This window comes from Caenorhabditis briggsae (genome assembly GCF_000004555.2).
Source record: "Caenorhabditis briggsae complete genome, chrV, whole genome shotgun sequence".
NCBI lineage: Eukaryota > Metazoa > Nematoda > Chromadorea > Rhabditida > Rhabditidae > Caenorhabditis > Caenorhabditis briggsae.
In genome coordinates, this window is record NC_013488.2 from 5,639,127 (window position 1) to 5,649,323 (window position 10,197).

The 10,197-nt window shown below is 34.4% G+C and overlaps 3 protein-coding genes across 3 annotated transcripts; 2 read left to right on the forward strand and 1 right to left on the reverse strand.

Annotated features, from left to right (window-relative positions):
* Positions 1-840: 840 nt before the first annotated feature.
* CBG27383 lies at positions 841-888 on the forward strand (the record flags this gene model as incomplete). Its single annotated transcript, XM_045237073.1, has 1 exon — positions 841-888. One exon carries the CDS (start codon positions 841-843, stop codon positions 886-888), a length of 48 nt encoding a protein of 15 aa, XP_045100047.1.
* Positions 889-1,544: 656 nt separating this feature from the next.
* CBG17875 lies at positions 1,545-3,222 on the forward strand (the record flags this gene model as incomplete). Its single annotated transcript, XM_045237074.1, has 5 exons — positions 1,545-1,837; positions 2,141-2,266; positions 2,582-2,735; positions 3,020-3,175; positions 3,220-3,222. The coding sequence occupies 5 exons, from the start codon at positions 1,545-1,547 to the stop codon at positions 3,220-3,222; spliced, it is 732 nt and encodes a 243-aa protein (XP_045096325.1).
* Positions 3,223-3,946: 724 nt separating this feature from the next.
* CBG17876 lies at positions 3,947-4,956 on the reverse strand (the record flags this gene model as incomplete). The annotated part of the gene is made up of 4 exons (XM_002647642.1): positions 3,947-4,150; positions 4,207-4,705; positions 4,754-4,862; positions 4,911-4,956. The coding sequence occupies 4 exons, from the start codon at positions 4,954-4,956 to the stop codon at positions 3,947-3,949; spliced, it is 858 nt and encodes a 285-aa protein (XP_002647688.1).
* Positions 4,957-10,197: the final 5,241 nt, after the last annotated feature.

The window sequence follows — 10,197 nt, forward strand, 5'->3', positions numbered from 1 at the left end:
ACCCCAAAATGGCTCAGAAAACGTACCAGGTGAATATCTGACCATTTCTAGGCCAAAAAGGTTGGTGGCCTAGAAAACTCATATTGCAAAAGTTAGGCCACCACGTTAAAATGGCTTAAAAACGCACCATTTTAACATCAGATCATTTTCAGGTCAAATCGTTCTTGAATATGTATGTATCTCGAGAAGAATTTAGCTTCTTGCATCAGCCAATTTTTCTATTTTTCCCAGTCGAATTTAGATTAATTAGCTAATTCAATTAACATTTTTCATTTGAATTAACACCGCTTTATGGGTGATTTGAGATGTTTCTGGACTGTGAAGCGAAGAGATCAGGTGATAATGGGTGAAATAAATGAACCCAGATTTTTTCGTTGGAAAATATACAATCGAGGGAAAGAGAATTTGACATTTTTAAAAATTTAAATTGAAAATGAAAATTCAAATGTTTCAGTTCAGAAATTCAAATGTTCTGAAATTTAGAAATACGGAAATTCAGAAACTCAGAAATTCAGAAATTCAGTAATTCGGAAATTCAGAAATTCAGAAGTTCAGAAGTTCGGAATCAGAAATTCCGAAATTCAGAAATCGGAAAAATTGCAAATTTAAAGATTTTTCAGATTTCAGTTTTTTGAAGTTTAAGCAAAGAAACTAGTCTGGAGTTCCGCCAATTCGATAGTAATACCTGCGAACTCTATTTTTATGGAATTTTTGAGACTTATTTCTTGAACAATCAAAAGTTAACCTACATTTTTCAAATTGATTTCTAGAGAATTCAGCTAAAAGTTTAGTCTGGAATTCAGCTATTATAAGAATAGCAGGGAACTTAAACCAGAGCTAATGAAAAGCCTGATTTTCGATATATTATTTGGAAATTCAAATTCTTGATTGGAAATTAAGATATCTTTAAATTTCAACATTTTCGAAATTGGTTGTCAGATGATTTTTTCTTAGCTAAAAAGTTGGAAACATTTGAATTTCTTTCAAATAAAACATTATATGTTACAATGTCATTTTCAAGCCTTTTTAAATAGAAAAATTCAAAATTTCAGATTTTCACACCTTTTGGAGGTCCTTTTGGAGGTTGTTAGGTTCTTGAGGTGATTTTTCTGTGGCTTGTTTAGTGTCTATTAAATTTATTTTTTTTCTTTTTGGACCAAACAGTTGTGTCTATCGTCTATCTTATCACCAGCCCTACCCAAAAATATCACCAATCTCTTTTCTAATCATTTTTTTCATGGAAAATCGATCATGTTATCATTATCTTATCGCTTTTTTCTTTCTATTTCTCTCTATCTCTTTCTCCTCACACTCCTATTATCCATAAATCAATCTTCGACCCTTAAACCCGATAATCCAACCCGCCAGTTCCTTCCAAATCATGTGCGAACAACTGTTGTGTCTTTTTAGCACCTGTCATCCGTACCTTCTCACTGACTCAGCCCCCCTAGCAGTGTCCTCCTCAGTACAACTCATTTTTTCGTCTTGTTCTCTTTCTTTCAACCTCGTCTTCCTTATTTTTCAAAATTCCACAAATTCAGATCATGAAGCCCCTCATACTACTCCTCTCCCTCTTCTCAACCTTCCCAACAATCATCCATTGTCGAAATGGTGTCCCATTCGACTATCTAATGTTCACAACCATCTATCCAACTGCTGTCTGTCGTGCCGATGACGATTCGGTCCCAGAATCCTGTGAGATTCCTGACGCAACCCCACAATGGTCCATTCACGGTCTCTGGCCAAACTATGAAAATGGTTCCTATCCACAAAATTGTCACGGGACACCGAAACATTTCGAAGAGGACCTCATCAAGTCGATTGAGGAGAGATTAGTGTAAGTTGCATCTACCGTAAAACTTTTTATAGAACAACGCCCTAACTTCAAATTTTAAGCCAATTTTTCTCGGTTCCTTTTTTTTAATTTTAGTACTCACCGTACTTGCTCTAATAGAACCCCACCCTATATGTGCACTTTAAGCTCATTCATCTCGGTTCCTATGAGATATCGAAAAATGTTAAACTGGTAAGTTGTTCATCATAATCCCAAAAAATATTTTATCAATTGGTCGATTTCTGATATCTCTTCTGGGAACCAAAATGGGATAAAGGGATTCGGATATAATCGCTTCGATTTCAGCTCCGTTTGGCCAAATCTCTACCCAAAGAAAACGATTCAATCCTTCTGGAAACACGAGTACGACAAGCATGGAACGTGTGCCCAGAGTGAGAAGTTGTTCGAGTCTGAATTGGCGTATTTTACAGAGTAAGTTGCTAGTCTAGTCCTAGCTTTTTGAAATTTCAAAAAATATATTCTTTCATGTCCCTCTCCTTTAAGATTAACATTAGGGACCATACGAGGCCCAGCGGACCAACAACAGGCTAATAGTGGCTTGTTGGTGAGGAATCATGCGGGGAAGGGTGCGAATCCGCACCGTTGCTAAACTATTCAAAAATATTAAATTTCGATTCGAAAAAAATTGAAATTTGTCGTTTTCGGAAAATGATTTTTTTCTTCTTAAAAAAAAGAAAATATTTAACAATGAAAACGATGAGAACCCCAATAAAATATTTTTTCTAGGGTGATGAACGTCTTCGATGCCATCGACGTCGCCGGAGGAATGTCATCAGTTGGACCATCGGAAAAACCGATTGGCGCTAAAGATATCCAAAATGCGTTGGCTGGTGTAACAGGAGGAAAGAAGTTCGAGTTCAACTGTTTGAGAGATAAGAAGGTTAATCTTTCAAATACACCAAAAAAATTTCTCCCTTTGAATTGAGGTCCTTCGAAACCTGCTCTATTTTCCACAAGACATCATACCAATCCTACTTTCTCCTTCTTATTTTTTAAATCCAGCGCCAGAATTCAGAAGAAAATTCAGAATTTTCTGAAGAACTTAAACTCCTGCTCACTTTTTCTGAAAATCCAAGGATTTTCAGACTTCCCCTGTCTTCATATGAACTAGCCTTCAAAATCAGATTTTACAAATCCCGAATCCAAAAAAGCCAAGTTTTCCAGACCAAACAATTCCTTCTCGGCGACATTCGACTGTGTCTCAATAAGGATTTGACACTCCGCGACTGTCCGGGACATCATAATGACGATTCTCATCTGAACCGGGTCAACCGATTCGAGAGATCCACCAGAAAAGGACCACCATTGCCAAGCTTCCAGGTTAGTGTCCTCCAAAAATGTGCATTTTGCATCACGGTGTACAGTAATTGGTTTTTTACGGATTTTAATACTCTACCGTATTCCCTGTATTTCACACCGTCGGGCGGCGGCTGCGACCACAGCTCAATTACAGTGAGCACTTTATTCGAATGCCGTCAACTTCAAGCTCAAATATCCCATGTCCGGTGAAAGATATCAAAAAGTAATCAACTAATAAAATGTTTGTCTTAAAATGAAAAATATTTTAATAGTTTACAACTTTTTGATATCTCTTACAGGAACCGAGATAAATTGGCTGAAAGAAATTGGCGCAAAGCTAGTCGGCGACGCAACTTGCGCCACCGTAGCTCAGATAGTAGCGATGTGTCCCCTTAAAAAATGAGCCCACAAATTCAACACCTCGAGAGCCTACAAAATTTTGAAAAAAATGTGCACTTTGAGCTCAAATATCTTATTTCTAGTAGAAAATAACGAAACATTTTTAATTGGAAAATTATTTATCGTAATATTAGCAACGTTTCATCAGTTGACTGTTTTTTGATATCTTTTACAGAAACGGAGATAAATCGGCTCAACATTGACGGTTTTTGGTAGGCTTAGGAGGGCCAGCGGATCAATAGCACGCCAATGGCGGCTCGTTGGTGCCTCATTAAAACAAAAATTTAAAAAAAAAACTACAAAAAAGGAACTTCATTTGCGACACAGTAAGATGAAAAAAGGACACAATATTGGTGATTTTCTTTCCTTTCTCATCCTTTTCTTCTTCTTTTTCTATTCAACACACGTGAGCAACGGGGTACCCAATTCGGAATCGTACATCAACGGAGTGCCTACAGTACCCTCGTAAACCGTATTGACAGATTCCGATTGAGTGTCATTCGAGTAGGCAGCGTCGTAGGACATTTTCGAAAAGTTGTCATGGTTTCCGAATTTGAAGGTTCCATTAAAGCGAGAGTTGACTTCTTGGGGAACATTCTGGAAACAAATTTTTGGAAAATTATTTTTTTTGAGCAGCGCGGTACTGCCAGTACCTCAAAAACTGATGACTTCACTCTTGGAGCCGTCAACGCCAGAATCGATTCTTCAGAATCCGTACTGCTCGGCCAGGAGCGTGAAGTCAAAAGCTGTGGCTGGACCGGGACACGTGTTGGTGGCATTGGTTTGCCATCTCCAACCAAGCGAACCTCTGGGAAAATGTGCTCTAAGGAGAAAAAGGAAGTATTTCGATTATCTACCGATGGAAGAAACTCGGTTGATGGTGCTGTAGAGCTCACAGGTGTGCTCTTCAGATCGATGCTTCCGTTGCCGGTGACTTGAGGATCAGAAGAAGCCGAAAGCGCAGGATTGGGAAGATATTCATGCAAATTCTGAGCGATTGAATTGAGAATATCTCGAGCTCTCGCACGACGTTCCGGCGACACTTTATTGGGGAATTCGGCTTGGAAAAGTTTGCGTTTTTCCTCGAAAGTCATCTCTTTTGAGACCACCTCGACTTTTTTCTCGGTTTTGCTGCTTCCAGTTTTTGAGGTTCTGAAATTTATTTTGAGATTCTAAAATCTCGAAATTCTGAAAACTCACTGTTTTTTATCAAGAGCCACTCTTCCAAAAATGCCGAAAATCTCCCCGACTGTCATCACCTCATGACGAATATCGCTTAATCTGAGCACATCCTCTGGAGGCAGTGATTCTGAAAATTTTCCAAAATTTTTATCTTTGAAGTTTCAAAAAAGCTAACCGGAAAGAGCTTTAATAGTATCAATGGAATCTTGAACGGACTTCATTTTGGTCTCTTCGCAAGGGTCGAAAAATTTCAAAGAATTGATGGATTTTTGGGGAACCGTTTGTTTGAGCCAGGTTTTGGGCGGTGCGTAGCAAATTTTTGACAGACTGTTGGGTTCACGTAATTATTGATTTGTTGGAAAAAAAATTGAAAAAATTGGATTCGACCATGAGAGAAATTTAAAAATAATAGAAGTGAAATGAGGTTTCGAATTTTCAAAAATGAAAAGTTTCAAATTTTGAAATTTACAGAATTCGAAATTTTTAAATTCTATGGGATTATGAGATCCTAATATCCCGAAAATCTGAGAATTTGAAATCCTGGGATTCTGAAAGATTCAGAATTTTAGAAATTCTGAAAATCTGAGAATCTAAGATTCCGAAGTTTTGAGATTCTGAAAATCTCAAATTCTGAGATTCTGAGAATCTGAGATTCTGAGATTCTGAGATTCTGAGATTCTGAGATTTTGAGATTTTGAGATTCTGAGATTCTGAGATTCTGAGATTCTGAGATTCTGAGATTTTGAGATTCTGAGATTCTGAGATTCTGAGATTTTGAGATTCTGAGATTCTGAGATTCTGAGATTCTGAGATTCTGAGATTCTGAGATTCTGAGATTCTAAGATTCTGAGATTCTGAGAATACGAATTTTTCTAAAATTTATCATTTTTTCAGCCCTGCCCATCGGAATTCATCTATCTGCCAGCAGAATCAGCCAAAAACCCCGTTCCCACGTCATCAGGATTTTTCGAAAAAGTCTTTAATGCAATTAAACATCTTGGAAAATAATTTGGCTCCATTTGTTCGAACTTTCTATTTATAAAGACTACGAGTTTCGTAAATTTTATGAATTTTTTAAAAATTAATATTTTTTGAATTAATAACATCATCTGCTATCAATGATCAACATCAACAACTTCCGGAAAAAAATCATCATTCAAAAAAAATTTTTTGAGCTCAAAAACTTTTTTTAATTTTCAAAGTCCCCCTAATTCTGTGTGAAATGAGCTGGAACTTTAAAAAAAATAGAAAAAAAAAACAAAATTTCGAGAAAGTTGCCTCGTTTAACAACTTTGGAGTGAATTATCTCTTTTTTCTCTTCTGGAACACTTTTGTTTTTGTGTTTTGATAATCTAGAATAATGATGATGACGGTGTTTTTTGGAAAACAATTTTATAGTTTGGATTGCAAAAAAATATATGTTGATGTCAGTTTTTCAGTTTTTTTTCAGAAAATCTGCAAAGAAAAAATAATGAAAATTCTAATTTTATCATAAATTTTGAATAGTTTCCAACATTTTAGGACTTCCAGAATCATCTGATCGTTTTTGATCTGAACAAAATTTGAATTTAAAAATTTCAAAAGAAAACATCTGCAAATTCCAAACTAGAAGAAATGAGAAAACGATTTTTTTCATTTTGCAAAAAAAACTTTTTCAACAAAGAAAACAGAATCCCTACAATGTTTTTGATATTTCGATACTGCATATTATACGAAAAGTTAGGAGAAAAGTGTTTAGTTTTTTTTGCTTTCTGAAATGTTCGAAATTTTGAAATCTCGGAAATCTGACATCCTGAGATTCTGAGATTCTGAGATTCTGAGATTTTGAGATTCTGAGATTTTGAGATTCAGAGATTCTGAGATTCTGAGATTCTGAGATTCTGAGGTTCAGAGATTCTGAGAATCTGAGAATCTGAGAATCTGAAATTCTGAGATTCTGAAACTTTTAAGTTCTGAAACCCTGAGATTTTGAAACTTCAAGATAAAAAAAATCTGAAAAACCTGAAATTCCAGTTGTTCTGAATAACCGAGAAATTTAGAAAAATTTGGAAATTTAGAATACTTCGGAAGTTTTGAGTTCCAGAAAAATCCGAATATCCAAGATTCTGAGATTCTTAAACGAAATTCTGAAGATCTGTGAATCTGAAATTCGAAATTCTGAAATTTTGAAATAATGAATTGGAAAGAAACGACCATTTCGAAATTCTGGAAACATCCAAAATTTAAAACTCTTAGAATATTAGATTCTGAAATTTTTAGATTTCGAGATTTTGAGATTCTGTAATTCCGAAGTTCTGAAACTCTGAAACTTTGGAATTAGAATTTCGGATATTTCTGTAATTCTGAAATTTCCGGAATTTTATAAATTTCGGAATCCTATATATTCTGGAATTCTGAGATCCCAAATTTCTGAATTTGCGTAATCGGAGATTATAAGATTCTGAGATTCTGAAGATTCCGAAATTCGAATGTTCCATATATATTTAGCTTTTTCCCCTGTCTAGACCACCTAATTCTGCTGTCAAACCAATTTCCGTCACTTTTTAAAGAATTTTGATAATTCCATTTCTCAAAAATGATCCAAATCAAATTGACATTTTTCCAAAGCTCCTCCCCCTTTTTCCAGTATTTAAACTTGTTTTTTTTCTAATTTTGGTTCAATTTTCCATTTTAAATATAATAATCACGTCACCAAATTCCGACCGAATCAATTTTCAGTCATTATTTTTTCTTTTATTTTTTATTTTTCTCCAATTTTTGAATACAAACAACACAAACTCCAAATTTATGGTTTCATTTAGCATTATTATTTTCAAATTATAGAAACCTTTTTTTTCTAATCCTCAAAGTTTGTGTTCCAAAAAATATTTCAGAACAAAAATAACCAAAAACTATTAGTCAGAAAATCCGGGGTCCCCATCCCAGAAAATGCCCATTTTTGTTTTTTTTTTCATTAAAAACCGGAAGGAGAAGATGTCACGAACACGACATGGCACCGCCTAAATCCACGTGATTCTTGGAGAGTGATGCTCCAAATATCTTTGGATTTTCAGATGGAGCATCATCATGAGGTTTTTCGGAGATGATTCAAAATTTCTAAACTCGGAATTTTGAGACTTTGGGAAAGCTGAAAATAATTGAAATGAGCAGATTTTTGGGATTTAAAATTCTCAAGGAAAAAACTTCGTAAAACCTGTGAACCCTTGGATTTTGGGATCAAAAACTCTTAGGAAGGAATTTAAGATTTTCAGATAGTGCTGAAAGTTTTTCTGAACTTTGGCACTGAATTTTTCAAATCAGAAGGAGATTGTAGAATTTGCAGGATTTTTGGGGAAAAATAAAGCTGGATTTGAAGGGGTTATATTTAAAGGGACAAGACGATTTTCAGTGTTATTTTGAACCAAAATATTGCATTTTTTACTAATTTTTACTTCTTTGGATCCTCAAAATTTCCTACAATTTAAACTTTTTTGATTTTCAGTGATTTCAAAACATTAAGTTTCTGGGAATCTGAAATTCTGAAGAACTGAGGTTCTTAGATTTTGGAAAATCAAAAATCCAGACTAATTTTGAAGTTAAAAGTTTGAAAAACTTAAACAGAAACGGAAATTTTAAAATTTTGGGAAGATTTTAAAACTTCGCGATTTTTGAATATTAAGATTTCGAAAATTATTTTTAGATTTATTTGAGATTCTGAGGTTCTAAAATTCTGAATTTTTGAGATTTTGAAATTTTGAAAATCTGAAATTCTGAGAGTTTGAGATTCTGAGATTCTCGATTTCACTAATTCTCAAAATCTAAGAATCTCAGCATCTCCAGAATTCCTAAATTGCAGAATTTTATTTCAGAACACCAGAATGTACGAATGTCTGAATCTCAGAATCATAGAATCCACCAAATTCCACACTCCAAAAAATCCCTTTTTTTGTACTTCCTTTTTCCTCCAAGAATCACAAGCTGTTCAGAATCATCATCTCTTCAATAATAACACTTTTCCACTGCTTTTGATCATTCAGAATACAAAAACTTCAAAAACTCAAATTCAAATTCAAGAATTCCCCTATAAAGGTGTGTCAGAAGATTTCTAGAATCATGTGTTTTTTCTTTTGTTATGTCATTTAGCATAAAAAAATTTGTGACGTTGAATTAAAAAAAGTGTTGTAATATCCGGGATTACACTTTTTAAGCCTTATCTTATTTTTTCGGGTTTCTGGCATTTTGCCGGAAATTCCATTTGTGGTCTTCTGATCTGTATTATTCATATCATTCTTTCTTTTCAAATATAAAAAATGTTTCAAAAAAAATTCATAAAAAGTTTCAATTTATTATCCAATCTGATATCAACTGATATCATTTTTAATTTGATCTACTATACGAAATTTTAATTTTGAAAAAAATTAATTCATTCATTTTTTTAAAAGTTTGATTTACGGTAAAGTCATAAAACTTAAGAGTATAAAAGTTTCCAGAAGTTTCCAGAAATTCCCAGTAACCTTGAAGTCCGGAAATCCCAATTTCCGGGGCCTAGAATTTTCCTTTTTTTCCAAAAATTTGTGCCTTGTGTTTTTGTGTCTTCTGTAGTCTTCTCATATGACAACTAACCCCTATTTTGACATTCAACATTCCAAGTTTGGCCAATTTGAGACATTTAGGAACGCCTTCTTTTTCTTGTTTGACCATTTTCGAGATTTTGATATTTTGAGATTCTGAAATTTTTGAATTCCAGAATGTTCCAGTTCTGAAATTCGAAGGCTCTGTAGTTCCGGAACTCTGAAGTTTAGGAATTTTGAAATTCTAGAATTCTGAGGTTCTAAGGTTTTCAGAAAGATTTTCAGAGAGACTTTTTGGAGTCCAAAATTTGATGAATTCTGAGATTTTGATATTTGGAAAATTGTGGGTTATGGGATTCTAAGATTTAGAGACTGTTAAGTTCTGAGATTATGAGGTTTTGAAATTATTTTGGAATTACAGCTGAAATTCTGAGATTCTGATATTCTGAAATTCTGAGACTCTGAGATTTTGAAATTTTGAGATTCTGGGCTCCTGAGATTCTGGGCTCCTGAGATTCTGAGATTCTGAGATTCTGAAATTCTGAGATTCTGAGATTCTGAGGTTCTGAGATTCTGAGATTCTGAGATTCTGAGATTCTGAGATTCTGAGATTCTGAGATTCTGAGATTCTGAGATTCTGAGATTCTGAGATTCTGAGATTCTGAGATTCTGAGATTCTGAGATTCTGAGATTCTGAGATTCTGAGATTCTGAGATTCTGAGATTCTGAGATTCTGAGATTCTGAGATTCTGAGATTCTGAGATTCTGAGATTCTGAGATTCTGAGATTCTGAGATTCTGAGATTCTGAGATTCTGAGATTCTGAGATTCTGAGATTCTGAGATTCTGAGATTCTGAGATTCTGAGATTCTGAGATTCTGAGATTCTGAGATTCTGAAATGCGGGGATCCTC